General features: G+C 43.4%; 1 protein-coding gene across 1 annotated transcript in view; it reads left to right on the top strand.

Moving 5' to 3' along the window:
- LOC128611390 (rho GTPase-activating protein 21) overlaps window positions 1–22,500 on the top strand; it is a 105,573-nt gene that overhangs the window by 60,348 nt on the left and 22,725 nt on the right. Inside the window, exons 5-12 of the mRNA XM_053630891.1 lie at window positions 10,253–10,345; window positions 11,217–11,295; window positions 12,201–12,255; window positions 13,800–15,591; window positions 20,486–20,614; window positions 20,724–20,826; window positions 21,697–21,736; window positions 21,994–22,113. Of these exons, the coding sequence (XP_053486866.1) occupies window positions 10,253–10,345; window positions 11,217–11,295; window positions 12,201–12,255; window positions 13,800–15,591; window positions 20,486–20,614; window positions 20,724–20,826; window positions 21,697–21,736; window positions 21,994–22,113 (2,411 nt within the window). The remainder of the gene's footprint in view (window positions 1–10,252; window positions 10,346–11,216; window positions 11,296–12,200; window positions 12,256–13,799; window positions 15,592–20,485; window positions 20,615–20,723; window positions 20,827–21,696; window positions 21,737–21,993; window positions 22,114–22,500) is intronic.

Raw genomic sequence — 22,500 nt, 5'->3', positions numbered from 1 at the left:
CCCAGGAATTTTAGCCCTAGAATTAAACCTATAGTATTTATCTGTAGAATTGAAGCCCAGGAACTTAAACCCAGGAACATTTCCCCAGTGATGTTAACCCAAGAGTTAAAGTACAGGAACCTTAGCCCAAAGAGAACCTTAGCCCTTGAACTTCAACCCAAACATTTATGCCCAGGAACATTACCTCGAGAGTTAAAGCCCTGGCAAAGGTTAGAACCATGAACTTTAGCTGAATAACATTAAGCCAAGAATTAAAGCCCTGGAATTTTAGCCCAAGATTTTCTACCCAGGAATGTTAACCCAAAATTTAGCCCCGGAACTTTATCCCAAACATGTATAATTTTTTTTATTGATATCCTGAATTTTTTTTATTTCTGTGAAGCTGCTTTGTGACAATGCCCATTGTTAAAAGTGCCAAACAAATAAAATTGAATTGAATTGAATTGAATGTAGGGTCAGGAAATTTAACCCAATAATTTAATCCCAGGAAATGTGGCGGCTCAGTGGCGGCTCAGTGGCGGCTCAGTGGCGGCTCAGTGGCAGCTCAGTGGCAGCTCAGTGGCAGCTCAGTGGCAGCTCAGTGGCGGCTCAGTGGCGGCTCAGTGGTGGCTAAGACATTGGACTTCTGATCAGAAGGTCATGAGTTCAAAAATCCCAGCACCACCAAGCTGCCACTGCTGGGTCCTTTGGCAAGGCCTTTAATCCTCATCTGCTCAGCTGTATACATGAGATAAATTTATGTCGCTCTGGATAAGGGCGTCTGCCAAATGCCGTAAAAAAAGAGTACATTTTTAATATTTTTTTATTACCAGAATGTAATACGGTCTCTAACTCTACTGAAGACACACAAAGTCATAGAAAAATCCCAAGAACTTCAGGTTCAAGAACTAACCCTAGGAATTTTAGCCCAGCAGCTTTATCTCAAAAAGTATTTTGAATTAAAAATGACTAACTCTTGCTGTATACTTACATAGTTATTACAGCCCCCTGTGTGTCGCGTGTTTTCATCCTCACTTCTCTTCTCTTAACACACTGCACTGGGTTTCTATTAGAGAAGAGTGCAGTCTTGCATAAAATTCATCTTTTTAATAACTGAAGGAATTAAAATAGGTTCCTGATTGATGTGAGGTGGTGATTGGCAGCAAACACACACACACACACACACACACACACACACACACACACACACACACACTGTAGCATACGCACCAATCAGATGTGTTCATCGACTGGTTGAAGTGTGTATTTACAGCACAGCTACAGCCTGAATAATGAATGAGAGAGTGCTATATTGAGGTTGATAGAAGAATATGAATAGCTGTTTTAAGAACGGCTGGAGATCGTGTGTGTGTGTGTGTGTGTGTGTGTGTGTGTGTGTGTGTGTGTGTTATTCAGCTAAAATCCCTTAACGTCCTGCAGCTTTAAAGCTCCTTCGGGTCTCTGTGACCCCAGCCAGTGTAGAGCTGATATAAATCAACAGCACGGTTCAATTAAACACTCAACACACACACTAACACACACACACACACACACACACACAATTTAGGCAACGCACTAAGGAACTGTTTTCCTCACTGCTACTATCTTCTCATCGTCCTCTCATCATCCATATCGGTTGTCTCCCTCTTTGTAGTTTATTCCCCTCATTTGCGGCTGTTTATTTATTCGTTAAATGGATGGTATCGGGAAGTGAATTGCAGGCCACCATGCCAGAGTACTGAAGAGACACACATAAAAGATAAAAGATGGAAATAAAACATAAACAGGTACAATGAAATCCACTCACGATTAGGATCAAATGTTTATACAGACTGTTTTATTGGCCTGACCTGGAACCAGTAGGAGAACATTCTCTGCTAGAACATTCCACTCTTTGTGTTGCTGGTAATTGAGAAGATAAAGTTGGCAAGGAGAAGAAGGTGAAGGTGGTGGTGATGGCATTGGTCATGGTGTTAATGCTGGTGAATATGCTGAGGGTTAAATAAAGGGTGATGATGATGATGATGATGATTATGGTGGTGGTGAAGATGAAGGGGATGGTGCGGATGATGGTGATGATAGCAATGATGATGGTAAAGATGATATTGGGAATAATGTTGGGAATGTGGAGGGTGAGGATGATGGTAAGGCATGGTAGGGATGAGGGTGAAGTTTCTGAGGATTAGAGGGGTGTTGGGCAGGATGATGATGGTGATGGTTGTGATGATGGTGGTGGTGAACATGAAGGGGATGGTGCAGAAGGGGGGATTATGAAGGGGATGGTGAGGATGACGGTGATGATAGCAATGATGATGATAAAGATGATATTGGGAATAATGTTGGGAATGTGGAGGGTGAGGATTATGAAGATGATGAGGATGATGACAAGACATGGTAGGGATGAGGGTGAAGTTGTTATGGAGGTAATAAAGATGTAGAGGAGAAGAAGGTGAGGATGATGAGGGGGAGTTGAGCAGGAAGATGATGATTGTGATGAGGGGGTGTTGGGCATTAAGGTGATGATGATGATGATGATGATGAGGGGGGTGTTGGGCAGGAAGATGATGATGATGATGATGATGAGGGGGGTGTTGGGCAGGAAGATGATGATGAAGATGATTGTGATGAGGGGGGTGTTGGGCAGGAAGATGATGATGATGATGATAGTGATGAGGGGGGTGTTGGGCAGGAAGATGATGATGAAGATGATTGTGATGAGGGGGGTGTTGGGCAGGAAGATGATGATGATGATGATGATGAGGGGGGTGTTGGGCAGGAAGATGATGATGAAGATGATTGTGATGAGGGGGGTGTTGGGCAGGAAGATGATGATGATGATGATGATGATGATGAGGGGGGTGTTGGGCAGGAAGATGATGATGAAGATGATTGTGATGAGGGGGGTGTTGGGCATTAAGATGATGATGAAGATGATTGTGATGAGGGGGTGTTGGGCAGGAAGATGATGATGAAGATGATTGTGATGAGGGGGGTGTTGGGCATTAAGATGATGATGATGAAGATGATTGTGATGAGGGGGGTGTTGGGCAGGAAGATGATGATGAAGATGATTGTGATGAGGGGGTGTTGGGCAGGAAGATGATGATGAAGATGATTGTGATGAGGGGGGTGTTGGGCATTAAGATGATGATGAAGATGATTGTGATGAGGGGGTGTTGGGCAGGAAGATGATGATGAAGATGATTGTGATGAGGGGGGTGTTGGGCATTAAGATGATGATGAAGATGATTGTGATGAGGGGGGTGTTGGGCAGGAAGATGATGATGAAGATGATTGTGATGAGGGGGTGTTGGGCATTAAGATGATGATGATGATGGTGATGATGATGAGGGGGGTGTTGGGCAGGAAGATGATGATGAAGATGATTGTGATGAGGGGGGTGTTGGGCATTAAGGTGATGATGATGATGATGATGATGAGGGGGGTGTTGGGCAGGAAGATGATGATGAAGATGATTGTGATGAGGGGGTGTTGGGCAGGAAGATGATGATGAAGATGATTGTGATGAGGGGGGTGTTGGGCATTAAGATGATGATGAAGATGATTGTGATGAGGGGGTGTTGGGCAGGAAGATGATGATGAAGATGATTGTGATGAGGGGGGTGTTGGGCATTAAGATGATGATGATGATGATGATGATGATGAGGGGGGTGTTGGGCAGGAAGATGATGATGAAGATGATTGTGATGAGGGGGGTGTTGGGCATTAAGATGATGATGAAGATGATTGTGATGAGGGGGTGTTGGGCATTAAGATGATGATGAAGATGATTGTGATGAGGGGGTGTTGGGCAGGAAGATGATGATGAAGATGATTGTGATGAGGGGGGTGTTGGGCATTAAGATGATGATGATGAAGATGATTGTGATGAGGGGGGTGTTGGGCAGGAAGATGATGATGAAGATGATTGTGATGAGGGGGTGTTGGGCAGGAAGATGATGATGAAGATGATTGTGATGAGGGGGGTGTTGGGCATTAAGATGATGATGAAGATGATTGTGATGAGGGGGTGTTGGGCAGGAAGATGATGATGAAGATGATTGTGATGAGGGGGTGTTGGGCATTAAGATGATGATGATGATGGTGATGATGATGAGGGGGGTGTTGGGCAGGAAGATGATGATGAAGATGATTGTGATGAGGGGGGTGTTGGGCATTAAGGTGATGATGATGATGATGATGATGAGGGGGGTGTTGGGCAGGAAGATGATGATGAAGATGATTGTGATGAGGGGGTGTTGGGCAGGAAGATGATGATGAAGATGATTGTGATGAGGGGGGTGTTGGGCATTAAGATGATGATGAAGATGATTGTGATGAGGGGGTGTTGGGCAGGAAGATGATGATGAAGATGATTGTGATGAGGGGGGTGTTGGGCATTAAGATGATGATGATGATGATGATGATGATGAGGGGGGTGTTGGGCAGGAAGATGATGATGAAGATGATTGTGATGAGGGGGGTGTTGGGCATTAAGATGATGATGAAGATGATTGTGATGAGGGGGTGTTGGGCAGGAAGATGATGATGAAGATGATTGTGATGAGGGGGGTGTTGGGCATTAAGATGATGATGATGAAGATGATTGTGATGAGGGGGGTGTTGGGCAGGAAGATGATGATGAAGATGATTGTGATGAGGGGGGTGTTGGGCATTAAGGTGATGATGATGATGATGATGATGAGGGGGGTGTTGGGCAGGAAGATGATGATGAAGATGATTGTGATGAGGGGGGTGTTGGGCATTAAGATGATGATGAAGATGATTGTGATGAGGGGGTGTTGGGCAGGAAGATGATGATGAAGATGATTGTGATGAGGGGGGTGTTGGGCATTAAGATGATGATGAAGATGATTGTGATGAGGGGGTGTTGGGCAGGAAGATGATGATGAAGATGATTGTGATGAGGGGGGTGTTGGGCATTAAGATGATGATGATGATGATGATGATGATGAGGGGGGTGTTGGGCAGGAAGATGATGATGAAGATGATTGTGATGAGGGGGGTGTTGGGCATTAAGATGATGATGAAGATGATTGTGATGAGGGGGTGTTGGGCAGGAAGATGATGATGAAGATGATTGTGATGAGGGGGGTGTTGGGCATTAAGATGATGATGATGATGGTGATGATGATGAGGGGGGTGTTGGGCAGGAAGATGATGATGAAGATGATTGTGATGAGGGGGGTGTTGGGCATTAAGGTGATGATGATGATGATGATGATGAGGGGGGTGTTGGGCAGGAAGATGATGATGAAGATGATTGTGATGAGGGGGGTGTTGGGCAGGAAGAAGATGATGATGCTGATGGTGGTGGTGGTGGTGATGATGAAGATAGTGGTGATGATGGTGATGATTATGATGATGATGGTGGTGATGATGGTGATGATTAAGATGAAGATTTCCAGAAAATACCTCCTATTTATTGGTCTGATGTTTCTGTTTAAATATGAAGCTCTACTTTCTTTTCTCTGTGGTCGTTTGGGCGGTGTCCCGGTGGATGATTGTTTAACCGGACTCTTATTGGACAGAGCAATACACTGGAATTCCTCATGATTCTTAATGACCCTGTTAAACCCAAAGACTCCTTTGCCCCGCCCTGAGTCTGCTCTCACCATCACTGCACAGCTCATACGCACACACACACACACACACACACACATTCCAGCCCTCACATCCCCCCAGGGATGGTCAGGAATCAGGGCAGAATCACAGGCATGTAAAGGCTGGTGATTTCAGCACCAGGTCGCACACACTGCAGTATTTTTGATGCGATTGATGGGAGGCGTTCGTTGCAGTTACATACTCATATGCCCAGCGTCATTACAAATTTTATGAGACCTATTGCTTTAAACAGTGAAAGCAGCTCACTGGGTATGGCAGGAATTGGCGGTTACCAGGCAACTAGCTGGATGAGAACAGCACAGCCATGTTTATGAGGTGAACGGACGCTTTGGATGGTGTAACCCGGATGACCTCCAAAATAACAAAGACTTTCTCACCGAGTATTGGACCGTTTCAGAAAGTGTCTCCACCTCTTCTCAAATTGTTTTGTAAAAGGAAGAGAAAAAGAAGTATAGAGATGATGGATAAAACAAAGAGGGAGGAGCAAGAATTCAATATGAGAAGAACTGAGAGAGAGAGAGAGAGAGAGAGGGAATTCATCTGTGTTGTGTAATTGTCTGGCTGCTGAGGAATATGGGCGTCCTCCCAGTCCCTGCAGAATAACATAATCCAGCACTAGGCGCTAACAGGAGGACCAAACCCAACATAGCTCCACCAGCTGTGCTAAGCAGAGATCTGTGTGTCTGTGTGTGAGGGAGAGACAGAGAAGAGGGACAGCCAGGGTCCATCCAGATCATCAGTGTGCCGACGTCACACTATAACACATTTATCCATGATGGATGATTCATGGTGTTCAATACACCATCTGACCCCAAGAGTCTCCCTGTCTGACACTCTGGCACTCTGACAGTCTGACAGAGATGGAGTGAGGAGAGTTTCTTTCTGCGTTAAGACTATAGTGAGCTCTGAGTTTGATGTCAGAGCTGCAGTGTGAGGTTGATAAACCAGAGCTGCAGATTAAGGTTGAGGAACCAGAGCTGCAGTGTGAGGTTGGGGAACCAGAGCTGTAGCTTGAGGTTGAGGAACCAGAGCTGTAGATTGAGGTTGGGGAACCAGAGCTGTAGATTGAGGTTGGGGAACCAGAGCTGCAGTGTGAGGTTGATAAACCAGAGCTGTAGATTGAGGTTGGGGAACCAGAGCTGCAGTGTGAGGTTGATAAACCAGAGCTGTAGATTGAGGTTGGGGAACCAGAGCTGTAGATTGAGGTTGGGGAACCAGAGCTGCAGTGTGAGGTTGATAAACCAGAGCTGTAGATTGAGGTTGGGGAACCAGAGCTGCAGTGTGAGGTTGATAAACCAGAGCTGTAGATTGAGGTTGGGGAACCAGAGCTGCAGTGTGAGGTTGATAAACCAGAGCTGTAGATTGAGGTTGGGGAACCAGAGCTGTAGATTGAGGTTGGGGAACCAGAGCTGCAGTGTGAGGTTGATAAACCAGAGCTGTAGATTGAGGTTGGGGAACCAGAGCTGTAGATTGAGGTTGGGGAACCAGAGCTGTAGATTGAGATTCGGGAACCAGAGCTGTAGATTGAGATTCGGGAACCAGAGCTGTAGATTGGGGTTGAGGAACCAGAGCTGTAGATTGAGGTTGAGGAACCAGAGCTGTAGATTGAGGTTGGGGAACCAGAGCTGTAGATTGAGGTTGGGGAACCAGAGCTGTAGTTTAAGATTCGGGAACCAGAGCTGTAGATTGAGTTTATGGAATCAGAGATCTCAGAGCTTAGGAACAAATGAGTATAAAATGTCTTTAAAACTACCATGTAGTACAACAGTGAACGTTTAATTAAAGATACGAGAATAACTTTTTACACCCCGTGATCCCAGTTTGTTAAAGAATTGGATGTATATTCATTCAAATTCATTTCCATTTCCAAATGCTTTTATCTGACCCTTTTATGCAAGTATTAGTCTGAGCAGTTGAGGGTTAAGGATCCTGAATAATGATCCATCACTTCAGCAGTCCTGGGATCTAAAGTCACGACATTCCAGTCACGAGCACGGAATCTTAACCTGTTAGTTACCACGGCAACAAAGTTTTACACAACCCAAGGGAGAGTAAATAACCTACACTCAAGAGCGTTTACTGAGCTTCTGCAAGTGGAATAAGAACTGTCATCATATTATTAAATGAAATTATTACAGTTACTAATGACATTGTCCTCAGTACCTAAGCGTATTTAGGTAGGATTAGGTGATTGTGAAGACATTTGACACTATACTATCAATATGAGGACATTTGAATCCATTTCAGTCCTCACAAAGCTCTAAATACATGACCACACACACACACACACACACACACACACACACACACACACACATTCTCACATGTGTAAGAATGTGTCACCCCGCCCTCTGCTGGTCACGTTATATAAAAATGGCAAAACGGCCCATTTCAGCAGTAAAATGAAAACAAGCTTGTTGTCATTAAGCATCAATGGGAAAAGGAACTACTAAAACTCCACCCTCTGGAAAATAATGATGTTACGAGGCTGGAATTCAGATGTAACGTGATGTGGAAGTGTGTTATTGAGCCGGAGCTGAAATCCGCTGCATGTGTGATGGAAATGTAATGACATCTGATACGTTCTCACTGAGACTTACAGACCACACTGCCTCGTACCCTTCTCCACATCCTTCTACATGCTTATCATCAGCACCACTCCACCAGATAAATCACACATCAGAGACAGACTCTACTTTGGACGGTCTGTTCGAGTCAATAGTAATCCAGTTTGCCTGTACATACATTACACAGAGTGGTGAGTATGTCTGAGGTCCTGCTCCAAGAAGACCATGAATCTTCTCCGCTGCAATGATGCTATTATGGTTAACCAGTTTTACCACCCTCTTTAAATCTGTATATCACACATTTTATATGCTAGGCACACAGTATATTCGTTTAAACAAAAATACAGCGGCCTCCAGAAATATTGGCACCCTTGGTAAATATGAGCAAAGGAGGCTGTGAAAATATTGTCTTTATTGTTTAACCTTTCGATCTTTTGTAAAAAAAAAAAAAAAAAAAAATACTCTGCTCTCATGGATATCAAACAATTACACACACAACACAGGCTTATCCAAAAAATATATTTGACAAATATATTTGAAGTATATTCCCACTGATATTTAAAAAAAAAAAAGTACACCTGGGTGACTACGAACAGGAAACTGTTACTATGTAAAGTACTACGCAAAGTCATACTGTTTGGACAGTTTCTTATATACTGTGGTGTGAGTAGGCGTGAGATTGGAAACAGGTGTGTGTGATTAGTATTCTGAAGAAGGTGAATGTGTGTGTGTGTGTGTGTGTGTGTGTGTGTGTTTGTGTGTGTGTGTATGTGGGAAATGTAGTCCACGGTGGCCATGTTTATAGGCCGCTGTGCTGGATGGGAAATGTAGTCACTGGTTTGCTGTGGCATGACAATAAATATATGTCATCAAGTTTACATCCTGCTGTTGGTTTAAATCACAGGAGTGAGTCCCTGATTTCCTGGTGCAAGGCACTGAAAATTAAGACTCAACCCCAAAGCTTTAGAGTCAATTCCTCACACCCATTGATGGGCAGCAACTGATTTATTATAGGTACAAAGTGATTCATCATGGGCAATATGTGAACCATGTGATTCATTATGACTATCAAATGATTCATTATGGTACCAAATGATTCATCATCAGTGCCAAATGATTCATTATGGGTATCATATGAGTTGTTATGGTACCAAATGATTCATCATGGGTGCCAAATGATTCATCAGGGGTATCAAATGATTCATTATGGTACCAAATGATTCATCATGGGTGCCAAATGATTCATCATGGGTATCAAATGATTCCGTACACCAAAAATGATTTGCCTCGTAAACAAAGCAAGCAAAATCCATTTAGCATTTTGAATATTTCAATTATCTTGCATCTTTAGAGAAGCTGTGGTCATTCATAGGGGGTGGGGTTAAGTTCAAATAGCTGTTTCTCAGGAACCGTATGTCTAATTGAGCTCAAATTTGGTATACTGAATCGTTATGCTAATTCGAATGTGATTTGGAAGGAACTGGCTACTGGAAGCACTATTTGTCAACGGTGCTTGGACCATGCAGCTTGTTGCAGTATTTGTTTTTGCCTTTGCTAACGTACCACTATAACAAAATAACAAAAATGGATTTATTCCTAAAGAAAATATTTGTAATGAAATGTTAATTACACAGCATTGCGTAACACTATAAGACATAATGATTGATTACACCGTGGAGAGCATATGGTGAGTGTGTGTGTGTGTGTGTGTGTGTGTGTGTGTGTTTGTAAGTCATGCTTTTGCTTAGCCATCATATTTTCTCCCTGTAAACTGCTCTACGCTGATATTTGCCATGCACACATCTGCTGCGTTTCAAAGTTAGCTTGTGAAAAACTGGATCTGGGAATCTCCAAAGCTGCTTTGAGACAGATATTTTTATTAAAAACATTACAGAGATGAATTGGTTTATGGTCATTTGAGTTCTATTTTTAAACAAAAACATTGCATTAGTGTTTGATACCTGATTCAGTAAAACATCTGTAGTGTAGTAGACTTTTTTGTCCTGTGAATGCAGAATAACATTTTGTCTTTTCTCTATTTTTATTTATTTTTTTCTCAGGGAGACCGCGGTGTCGTCTTGAGCCAATGGACACTATCTTTGTGAAGCAGGTGAAGGAGGGAGGCTCCGCCCACCAAGCTGGACTCTGCACAGGTACCGAGGCCATGATTTCTCTCCATCGCTGTTTCTGTGAGCACCACATGTGGTTGTGCTTTAAGGTGCAGGTCAGACATATAGGAAAACAGTCCTCTGCTTTAACAGTGTATTAGTCATTATACATACCAGATTACTGATTACAAGCACCAGTGATTGATTTTGGATGGCAAGAGATTGTTTATGGGCCCCAGTAGGTTTTTCTTGGGTCTCAGGTTAATCATTAAAAGTGTCATTTAAAGTAAATTATTCTGGGCAACGAGTGAGTCGTTTTTGGGCAACGAGTGAGTCATTTCTGGGCAACTAGTGAGTCATTTCTGGGCAACAAGTGAGCCGAATCAGATTGATTCATTGTGGGCACCAAATGATTTGTCATGTGTACACAGTGATTTATTATCTGCATTAAATAATTGATTAGCAACACTGTGTGCTTCATCATGACACTGATTCATATTGGTCAATAATTGATTCATTGTCAGCATCAAGTAACCCAAGTGGTTCATTATGGGCACAAAGTCAATCGATTGATTCATTATTGGCACCAAATGATTCGTCATATGTACAGAGTAATTAAATATGGCATCATATAATTTATTACGGGCACTGCGTGATTCATCATGGGCCAAGTGATACATCATGAGTCATCATGGGCAATAAGTGAGTCATCGCAAGAATCAGCTTGGGCCCCAAATGATAAACTATAGGCAAAAACGAATCCTTGTGCATGAGAAATTTTGGCCCGAGCTTGTATAATGTGAAATAAATAGTTGGATAAATGCTAAAACTGTCAGGTTATATTTTTATGGAAAGTTTTACACGTATTTAAATAGTAAAAGTGCTGCTGGTGTTCTCGTGTGTTTTCGGTTCTCAGGTGATCGTATAGTGAAGGTGAACGGTGAGAGCATCATCGGCAAAACATATTCACAAGTCATCGCTCTCATACAGGACAGGTAAAGCACCATTTTACTTTTCTGTTTCTGTATCTCTCTCTCCGTCCCTGTTCCCTATTGTTTGTTAGTTACAGCTACATTTATATAGCGTTTTACGTAGTACTGGGGGGAGGGATCTCCTCAACCACCACTAGTGTGTATCCTCCACCTGGATGATGTGACGGCAGCCATAGTGCTCCAGAACTCCCACCACACACCAGCTGTTAGTGGAGAGGAGAAGGTGATGTAGCCCATTCAGAGATGGAGATTATTAGGGGAAGATAGAGAATGGTCAATGAGGGAATTTCACCAGGACCCCGGGGTTACACCCCTACTCTTTACCATAAGTGTCCGGGGAATTTTAACGACCACAGAGAGTCAGGACCTCGGTTTAACGTCTCATCCGAAAGACAGTGCTGTTTTTACAGTATAGTGTCCCCGGCACTGTACTGGGGCATTAGAACTCCACACAGAACACAGGGTGAGCGCCCCCTGCTGGTCTCACTAATACCACTACCAGCAACCTTAGTTTTCCCCCGCAGTTCTCCCATCCAGGTCTGACTCAACGCTGCTTATCTTCAGTGGGAAACCAAGTGAGAACTGCAGGGAGATACGGCTCTGGAGTTTGTGGAGGTGTTGGATTTGTTTTGAATGAATCCTTTGTTTTTCAGACATCAATTCTGATCTCCAGTTAAATGGAAAGCGTGCCCTCTTTAGCCTCACCTTATCTCATCTTCATTTCCTCTGAGCATTTCTTCATCCCATTTAGAAATTCAGATGAAATTGCTCCCAGCACTTTACCGTGTGTGTGTGTGTGTGTGTGTGTGTGTGTGGGTGGGTACATGTTCTTCAGGACAAACTGTAATACGTGTTATACATGAGTTATATCAGTAAAAGAGGGTTGTGTTTCTGTTCCCTGCTTGCAGTGACGTGTCTCTGGAGCTCTGTGTGATGCCTAAAGATGAAGACATTTTGCAGTTGGTGGGTTCCTTTTGAATCTCGCTCTCTCTCTCTCACACACACACACACACACACACACACACAATATATAGTGTACACACACTCTCACACACAATGGTGTGTATGTATAGCCTGCTTTTGTCCTGCATTAGTGGCCGTTCTAGATCTAGTTGATCTTTTTTTCCCTCCTCTCATTTCTCACCGCTTCCTTTCTTTTCTGCCTTCCGTCTTTCGGCCCACAGTTCTCCCGGGACATCACCGCTCTGGTAAGCAGGATCTCAGCTCCTCATCTGTTCCATCTGCTTTTCTCTTACACATCTCTAACCACTTTTCCCACGCGCGTGTGTCTTTTTCTCTGCCGACTTTACATCCACGCCCTTGTTTTCTACGCTGAATGAAGGCAGCTCTCTCCCTCTACATTATAGCTCTCCCCAACTCGTATAGGAACTGCTGTTCGAGACTGAAGAGGTTGAAATAGAGAAATGAAAAGAGGGATATGAACAGAGAGGGGCGGAGATAGAGGGAAAGAAACAGGGAGAGATGATAGATTATTTATGTATTAAGACAGAATTGTTCGACATGTTTTATGGTTATTGGTAGTTTTATTAGCTGGTAAGTGCTCTAGTAAGGTTGCTAATTAACACACAGAGGGCGGGGAGAGAGAGAGAGGGAGAGGGAGAGAGAGAGAGAGAGGAAGAAGGCATTCTGAGGTAATTTGACACCACAGGTAAATTTGCCATGGCAAAAGTCCAAAACATAACTCACTCGCTTTCACTTCTGCCCGAGCGAGCGTTTCATACACACTTACGGAGACGACGCGGCTTCAGACAGACGGACTTCAGCGCTCTGCTACAGTAGTACGTTACTGCTCTAATATACGGAGAATCGGGAGCAGAATGGATTTTAGCTCGTTATTTTCACCGGCGTGATGAGTGCTATGGTGGTAGTAGTGTTTGATTTGGCTGGTGGACGCCGCTGTGCTCTGGAGTGTTCTTCATATGTGTGTGCTTCTATTTCCCCATAGCCAAGGGCGTGTAAGTATTACCCTCAAAATTACTCCAAAGTGTCGCTGGATTTAGTTTTCGGTCCCGTTTCTTGTCACATGCTTCTGTCATGGTTAAAGCTCTCAGGGTGATAACGTCAGCATGGTAACAGTAAGATAAGATAAACTTGAGCGATCCCACACTGGGGAAATTCTCACGTCACAGCCGCTCAATAACACACGACACAGATAAGAAAGGATACTCTTTAAATAAGAATAGAATTGGAACAAATGTCTAAAGGAAAAATATATAACAGGAGTAGAAAAATAAGAATAACAATAACATGTACACAATGAACACCTGAATGTACGTACAGATGAATAAGAATATGAATATGTACGGATGTATATATTCACCTCGTTTATATACAGATAAGTGAAGAATGGAATATTGCACAGTTCAGGGTAGAGGGTGCAGTAACTCTGCTTCATCGCATCATATAACAGCATGAGACACTGTGTTTTATTCCTTACTTAATTAACAATCATGTAAGTACTTAAGTACTTGTTTCTTCATTTTTAGGCCTATTCCAAAGATGCATATCTGAAAGGGAACGAAGCGTATAGTGGAAATGCGCAGAACATCCCAGAACCTCCATCTATCTGCTACACGCGGATAGAGCCTAAAACGTCAGGGATGACGCACACCGATGAGCCTTCTGCTCCCTCAGGAGCTCATGGAGTGTTATCCCCGGGGGCAGAGCCAAGCTCTGATGTGGGCCATTGTGTGGAAGTCCATATGACACAATTGTCTCCGTCTCCTCCTGGCTCGCAGGTCTCCAGACTCCAGACTGCTGCTTGTGTGTATGATGAAAGCGTGCGTGTGGCAGGAGTGGAGGTTTCCAATTCCCTGGAATGTTCTCCTCGCCCTTACGGCTCAAACACTAACCACAGGTTGCAGGAGACAAAAAACACACCGCTTTGTACCTCGTCCCTTGAAAACCTCTCCTCGGTCCGTCCGAGATCCCAAACCACACCTTGTTCTTCTTTCGCTAGAGGGACAAAGTTGCACTACACACCACAAGGACCGTCAGAATCACCGGGATTCTCCACACACATTCCTATACACACTCCTTTTCACCCTGACTCCACATCTACTCCATCCAGTAGACATGCCATGAGCCCATTCACGCCCTCTCCTCCAGCTATTGCGTCATCTCCCTGCTCCCCAATGCATCAGAACATCGACTGGAGGAATTACACCACCTACAAGGAGTACATTGACAACAAGCGCCTCTATACCTATGGCAGCAGGACCATCCAGGAAAGACTGGACAGCCTGCGGGCAGCAAGCCAAGCTAATAAAGCAAACGCAAGTACAGAGGGCATGAATTTATCCCAGCCAAGGCAGAGGAGCACCTGTCACGAGAGAGGTCCTGCAAATTCTGGGGTCCAGTCTCTTTGCAGTGTGTCTCAGGAAAGACTGGAAGTAAAGGAACGAGCAACGTCAAGGGATTGGCATCGAAGCGCTTCACAAGATGCGCTCCCTTCATCCACAAAGAGCACATACAAACCACGGGCAAGATCTTGCGACTACCTGGGCAGACAGGCTGAGAGCAGGGTCTCACTGATGGACAGAAGGGTTTATGGAAGGACAGAGACGGAGGAGAAGGCACGGATTTGCACTGAAGAGGAGACCAGAGGCTGCAGGCAGTCACTCTCCTTAGGCAAAGTGGCACAGACTCAAAGGACCTATGGCAGTTTCCCAGGACTAAATGCTAAAATTAAAGGTACAGATCCAATTCTGAGCTCCAGAGTGCAGAGTCTGGATAATACTGCTGCTTCGAAGGCACAGCTCCGCTTTCAGACATCTGTTTTGGATGACTCCTACGTAGCCAAGGCTCTCGCTTCCTTAAACATGGGTCTCACCACAGCCTCAGCGACCACGAAAAACCAAAGAACTGGCCTTGTGCCCAATCACACGTCTCCCGGACGGCAAACCAAGAGCCATCAGGAGCCCGTTGGTTCCGTTCCTTGCCCTGACTACTCCAAAGATAGTAGCAGGACACAGCAGGATGGGTCTTCAGTAGCCACTAATGGCTTAGTTGCGGGAGGTCTCGAAGGCGCAGAGGCCACAGTCGTGGTGGTGAAGAGGGAGAAAACAAAAAAGTCAGGTCCTTTACCTCTCAGACACCCGTCCTATATCCAGGCTGTGAACGATGGAGCAGGTAGAGTGGAGAAACTCGCGAAAACGCAAAAGTGCTGGAGGTCCAACGATGCTGTTCAAGATGGGTACAGACAGCGGCTTGGAGAGGAATACAAACCCTTAGGATCTGGCCGACTGCACGAGTCTCTCGACTCCATCCCCTTCATTGGTAAGCCGTATTTTAATTTGAAAGTAGTTATGATTGGTCAGATTGTATCAGCAATGCTGTAATGAGTGGTAATGGTTATTATGGTTAATGCTATACATTAATAGTTATTTTCTTGATTTTAATTGATTCTTTAACATTTTATTTGCTCTATTACTGCTTATATATATACATATATTATTGAAAAAGGCACGAGACTCAGCAGATTCAGCACTGATTATCAACATTGTTCATTTGTTAGGTTAGGTTTTACACTTATTCATAGTAAATAGTGTATTTGCATAGTTACTACTGTAACAAATCCATCGACGATTAGAGATACAGTCCTCTAGAGGTATTTCCGTCTCCCGACACCCCAAGTGTAGCTGGAATTGAAGTGACAGATTCCATTTTCCATTACAGGACCGAGTTGTATGCAAATTATATTTAAGAAGATGGCATGAATGTTCGGTGTTATTTCAGCTTAAACAGCATTTCAGTCATATGAAGCATGGCATGTTGACTGAACACCCGAGATCACAGTGATAACATATGATAGTATGGTGTGTTGGGATGTAGAACAGATCATATGGCAGTATCAAGGGCATCACACGTTGCCCTGGACTGCCAGGAAAGAGTGTCCTATTATTACTTTTACATATTAAAGTTCTTATCTAAAGTTCTTATGCTTTTAAAACGGAAACCTGAGACCAGCAAGTCATGTGGTAGGTGTTTGGCATTACAAAACAGCAGCACATTCCAGGAAATGTTGGAGTGGATTTCGTAATGCAGAATGTGTTTAAGGTATGAAAAAAATGTAGCTGCCTGTGCAAACACATAGTGGGAACCTAATATAGCAGCACTTCTATTCTAGTGCACACCAATACCACCATTACACCATCACACACCAATAACACCATTACACACCATCACACACCAATACCACCATTATACACCAATACCACCATTACACCATCACACACCAATACCACCATTATACACCAATACCATCATTACACCATCACACACCAATACCACCATTACACACCATCACACACCAATACCACCATTATACACCAATACCACCATTACACACCATCACACACCAATACCACCATTACACCATCACACACCAGTACCACCATTATACACCAATACCATCATTACACCATCACACACCAATACCACCATTACACACCATCACACACCAATACCACCATTACACCATCACACACCAATACCACCATTACACACCATCACACACCAGTACCACCATTATACACCAATACCACCATTACACACCATCACACACCAATACCACCATTACACACCAATACCACCATTACACACCATCACACACCATCACTCACCATCACACACCAATACCACCATTACACACCATCACACACCAATACCACCATTACACCATCACACACCAATACCACCATTACACACCATCACACACCAGTACCACCATTATACACCAATACCACCATTACACACCATCACACACCAATACCACCATTACACCATCACACACCAATACCACCATTATACACCAATACCATCATTACACCATCACACACCAATACCACCATTACACACCATCACACACCAATACCACCATTACACACCATCACACACCAGTACCACCATTATACACCAATACCACCATTACACACCATCACACACCAATACCACCATTACACACCAATACCACCATTACACACCATCACACACCATCACTCACCATCACACACCATCACACACCAATACCACCATCACACACCAATACCACCATCACACACCATCACCAACACACACCATCACTCACCATCACACACCATCACTCACCATCACACACCATCACACACCATCACTCACCATCACCCACCATCACACACCATCACACACCAACACACACCATCACTCACCATCACACACCAACACACACCATCACTCACCATCACACACCATCACACACCATCACACACCATCACTCACCATCACTCACCATCACACACCATCACACACCATCACTCACCATCACACACCATCACTCACCATCACACACCATCACTCACCATCACTCACCATCACACACCATCACTCACCATCACTCACCATCACTCACCATCACACACCATCACTCTCACTACCCTCCATAATTCAGATTCCAGTGTTATACTTGGTAAGACTGAGATGCAGGAGCAAGAGGAATCATATGAATTTGGGTTATTCCAGTAATAATAGTCCATTTTGCACCAAAGAGAATCCAGAACACGGGTTCCGACGTAGTGACATAATTCTCACTCACAAACCAGAAAAGTAAAGTTAAAATGGAAAAAGTGCAGGACTATGAGGAACCAGACAAACCCACAAGAGTCAGGAGAAAACAAACAATCAGCAGTGATTGCGACAGAGTTAAGAGGAATAGGAAGCTCTGATCAGACGGTATATGGGATGTAAACGCCAGTTGAAAACAGTTGAGAACAGGAAGCTGTGGCTATTATAACGAGCACTGGAAGGATGTCAGTTGGGACAGAATCAATGCGGATGTTACAAACAGCTCCACTTCTCATGGAGTCGCATGACCGCTCAGGGTGGTATGAAGATTTAATATCCATACTGTCATCAAATATTATTAGTTCTGATTAAACAGTAGTGGTTAAATTGAATTATGCAGCAGAAAGAAGCTCTTCAGACCCTCGCTACAGGACCAGAAACCAAGAGACCAGAAATGCGAGCGCTTCCCAGACATTCTTAGACTTTAAAAAATGAATTCAACTCTTCTTTAAAAAGAGTTGACAAAGAGTTCGGCTCGGTGTTAGTCACTTATCCAAGCACGCAATCTAATCCAACTGGACCTTCACAAAGTATCTACACAAATTTCTGCATGAGCTCAAGGGAGCAGAGGATGTTCTCCAGTACTGTCAGCAGTGCTTTACAGCAACTTTGGTGTATTTCCGAAATAAGAAAGGGTGTTCAAATGACTCGGGCAAGTGGACGTGTATCTTTAAACTGAGTATTTACTGTGGGACAGAATCGGTGTGGATGTGACGAGCAGATATTCCTCTGATTCTCTGTTCACTGGGCGTCTGCTTTATGCATTTGTCACTGCAGCAGTCAGACATCACGGGTTAAGGGTGTGATGTAACCGATATTACACGCAGCTCTTAGCTCTACAGTCAAACGCCTGGATTTCCATATTTCCACAGCGATGATATGGAAGTGTGATAACCCTCAGGGCGTGTCAGGACTCGCGTGTGCACCTTCATCCCTCTGCCTGGCGTCAAACACCATGACGCGCCTGCTTCTCTGAGCCAAACACAGGAATTAATCACTTCCTCTTCACTGGATGCGCTCTGTTAATTAGGACAAAGGCAAAAAGTCTTCCTTTTACTGCAAAATCACGCGCACAAGCACGAGCTCGCACATGTAGACGTCTAACCCTTCGGCAAAACAAATAGATTTCTTCCTAATGTTAATTACGCTTCCGTGAATATTTCTTTATATGTGTATAATTTAAGTAATCTGAGTCATCTGTATCTAGTGTTAAACTGTTAGTAACGAATACAAATGTAATATTTATTATATATTTAATCATTAAGGTCAAATCACGTTATAATATAGAGGAGTGGATGTGGAAAGGAATTGTCTTTAATGTCTGTAATAGTGGGACTGTTATCATTTTAGGGCTTCGGTCTTAGGATACTTTTAATATTTTGCGTACTTTAAAAATACTAAATAAATAAATAAATGAATAAATAATCAAGGTGAAAGTAATTTCCTTTGCAGTGGAGTTTTATGACACTGCATGAAGGAGACCGCATGGACATGCATGAAACCGAAAGTTTAGGGACGCAAACATGCATTTTAATCTGTAGTACTGTTTGATTGACGGAATGATTGTTTAATATATTAATATTACAATATACTATTGTAGATTATACAGGGGCGCTTGAAAGTTTGTGAACCCTTTTGATTTTTTTTTTTTAACATATATATATATATATATATATATATATATATATATATATATATATATATATATATATCTGCATATCTGCATATATATATGAGCTAAAATAGCTTCAGATTTTCCAAAAAATAGATAAAGAGAAGCCGATTAAATAAATAAGATAAAAATATTATACTTGGTCAGTGATTTATTGAGGAAAATGATCCAGATTTCCCGAAGAAGGAGAAAATCATTCAGGAAATAAAAGATGTGCACACACACACACACACACACACACACACACAGAAGAGGTTTTATGCTGCTCAGGTGGAAACATGTATATTCCGTATTGTAACGTTACCTATTGTCGCTGCATATTTAAATGTTTCTGAGATGTCTCTGGACCTTCATAAAGTTACTGTTATTAAAATGTTATTGAGAAAATGTGGGGGTTTTATAATAGTAAAATGCCTCTTTTGAAAAAAAAAATGCATTAAGAAAAATATTAAGAAAAAAAACATGCAGAAATATAAAAAAAAAAAAAATTTTAAATGATAAAAGGGTTCACAAAGTTTCAAGCACCACCGTACACGTTTCTGGTGGAATGCAGCGTTTGACTTGTTTGTTTGTCTCTGTGGACTTCCTATAAACAGAGAAGCGGAAATGTAAAAATGTAGTTTCTGTTCAGAATGAAAATAAAAATCCCTGGGAGGAAGTAGATTTGCCGGACAGGTTAGCATTAGCAAGTTAGCATTGCGTGTACTCATCTGGAAGGTAATCTCAGTAAAGGGGTTAAAGTTTGACCCAGCAGGTGCAGGGTAAGAAAGACCACACTATTACGAACCACGATGACTTGTTAGGTCGTTCTCTCGATGTAAACATGGACACGTGGTCCGTTGAGCTCTGAAAGTTAAAAACATCTTTATTTTTCTTTCTATTCTTGCGATTTCTGCTCAGACGAGCCGTCCAGCCCCAGTGCTGACCTTGATGACACACAGTTCCGTGTTTGCACCGTCGTCTCCGCTGTTCCGCCAAGCCCCGCCTCCTCTTCCGCCATCCTTCACCGCCAGTTCTCTCACGATCAAGGTGACACACACATTACAACACATCAAGGCAGCAGTCAGTGTTTACCTGAAGAGCAGGTTGTGACGTGTGTGTGTGTGTGTGTGTGTGTGTGTGGTGGGTGTGTCCTCAGACTCGTTGCGGTTCACAGTTCTGGATTCAGAATCCGGCACTAAAACCGAGCGCTCCAAGTCCTACGACGAGGGACTGGACAACTACAGGGAAGAAGGACGAGGGTAGGTTCATCGTTTCATCACATCGCATCCATTTACTCCGAGGTGGCGGTACAGAGATACACATACATAACGTTTTACACTCCTCACTGCAGCGCATGCAGAAGAGAAATACATGATACATCTTAAATAAACCCTTCAACCCCTATCACTACACAGGAATAGTTTCAGATGTTTCTGATGAGCTGCTATGTGTCCTTCCTTTTCTCTCATCTAATAATGTTACAGAACTTTAATGTAGAATAACGCTTTTGAAAAAATGGAATTTTAAACAACTGAGTTGCAGTCACAGTAAAACGTTTCACATTACACTGTTTGTGTGAAAGATTTTACTAGTGACAGGAGTGGCATTGCCCTAGTGACAGGCGTGGCATTGCCCTAGTGACAGAACTGGCATTGCCCTGATGACAGGCGTGGTATTGCCCTGATGACAGGCGTGGCATTGCCCTGATGACAGACGTGGTATTGCCCTGATGACAGGCATGGCATTTCCCTAGTGACAGGCGTGGCATTGCCCTGATGACAGGCGTGGCATTGCCCTGATGACAGGCGTGGTATTGCCCTGATGACAGACGTGGTATTGCCCTGATGACAGGCGTGGCATTTCCCTAGTGACAGGCGTGGCATTTCCCTGATGACAGGCGTGGTATTGCCCTGATGACAGGCGTGGCATTTCCCTAGTGACAGGCGTGGCATTTCCCTGATGACAGGCGTGGTATTGCCCTGATGACAGGAGTGGCATTGCCCTGATGACAGGCGTGGCATTGCCTGATGGAGGCGTGGCATTGCCCTGATGACAGGAGTGCACTGATGACGTGTGTCACACTACAATATTTGTGTCACTCATAATGTACTGTATGTCTCCCTGTGCAGGAAACTGATAAAGCACATCGGTCTGAGTGGACTTAGGAAGGTGAGTAAAGAGACCATGATTGTGTGTGTGTGTGTGTGTGTGTGTGTGTATTATTTATAACGCAGGTAACTGCAGATTGTTTTGCAGTGGTGAAATGGTGATGAAGAGAATGGTGATGATGTGCGTTGGATATATAATCTCTTACTGATATTTTTGGTTCAGGTGTATAAATGCTTGATATTTAAATACACACACACACACACACACACACATTTCAGACACCACATTACACATGTGTTTTGGTGGTGTTGTTGCAGGCTGTGGATCGGTCCTCAGAAGATTCTGGCTCCAGGAGAAACTCTTTGTCGGATGTCTTTGTTAACGCTACTAAGGAGGGAGTCCTGCACTTCCGCCAGTTCAGCTCGGACAAGGGCAAGGTAAAACACAAACACACACACGCTGAAACACACACGCACACATTCATGTGTGTAGTCAGCACTATTATATTCTTATACTCAGCAGACAGAAGTGCGTATTTATGGTACAGTTCTGCTCGGATTTCTCCCATTATAATTGATATAATAACTGATGTGTATTGTGATTTATAAAAACATTCATAAAGAGCCATCTGTGGGGATGTAAAAGCTAGTTCTGACCCAGAAACGCTTGGATATGAAATGATTTAACCTCGTGTCCGTGCAGTACGATGCAGTATGATGTGATACGACAAGATGTACCGTAACACAGCATAGTGTCAGCAGTTCAGTTTGAATTCTGCCGTAGTTATAGATATAATCTCATAAACCACGACACGAGGAACATGT

Source organism: Ictalurus furcatus, chromosome 1 (assembly GCF_023375685.1).
Source record: "Ictalurus furcatus strain D&B chromosome 1, Billie_1.0, whole genome shotgun sequence".
Lineage (NCBI taxonomy): Eukaryota > Metazoa > Chordata > Actinopteri > Siluriformes > Ictaluridae > Ictalurus > Ictalurus furcatus.
The sequence above is the reverse complement of the archived record's forward strand: the minus strand, read 5'-3'. Positions and strand labels throughout refer to the sequence as shown.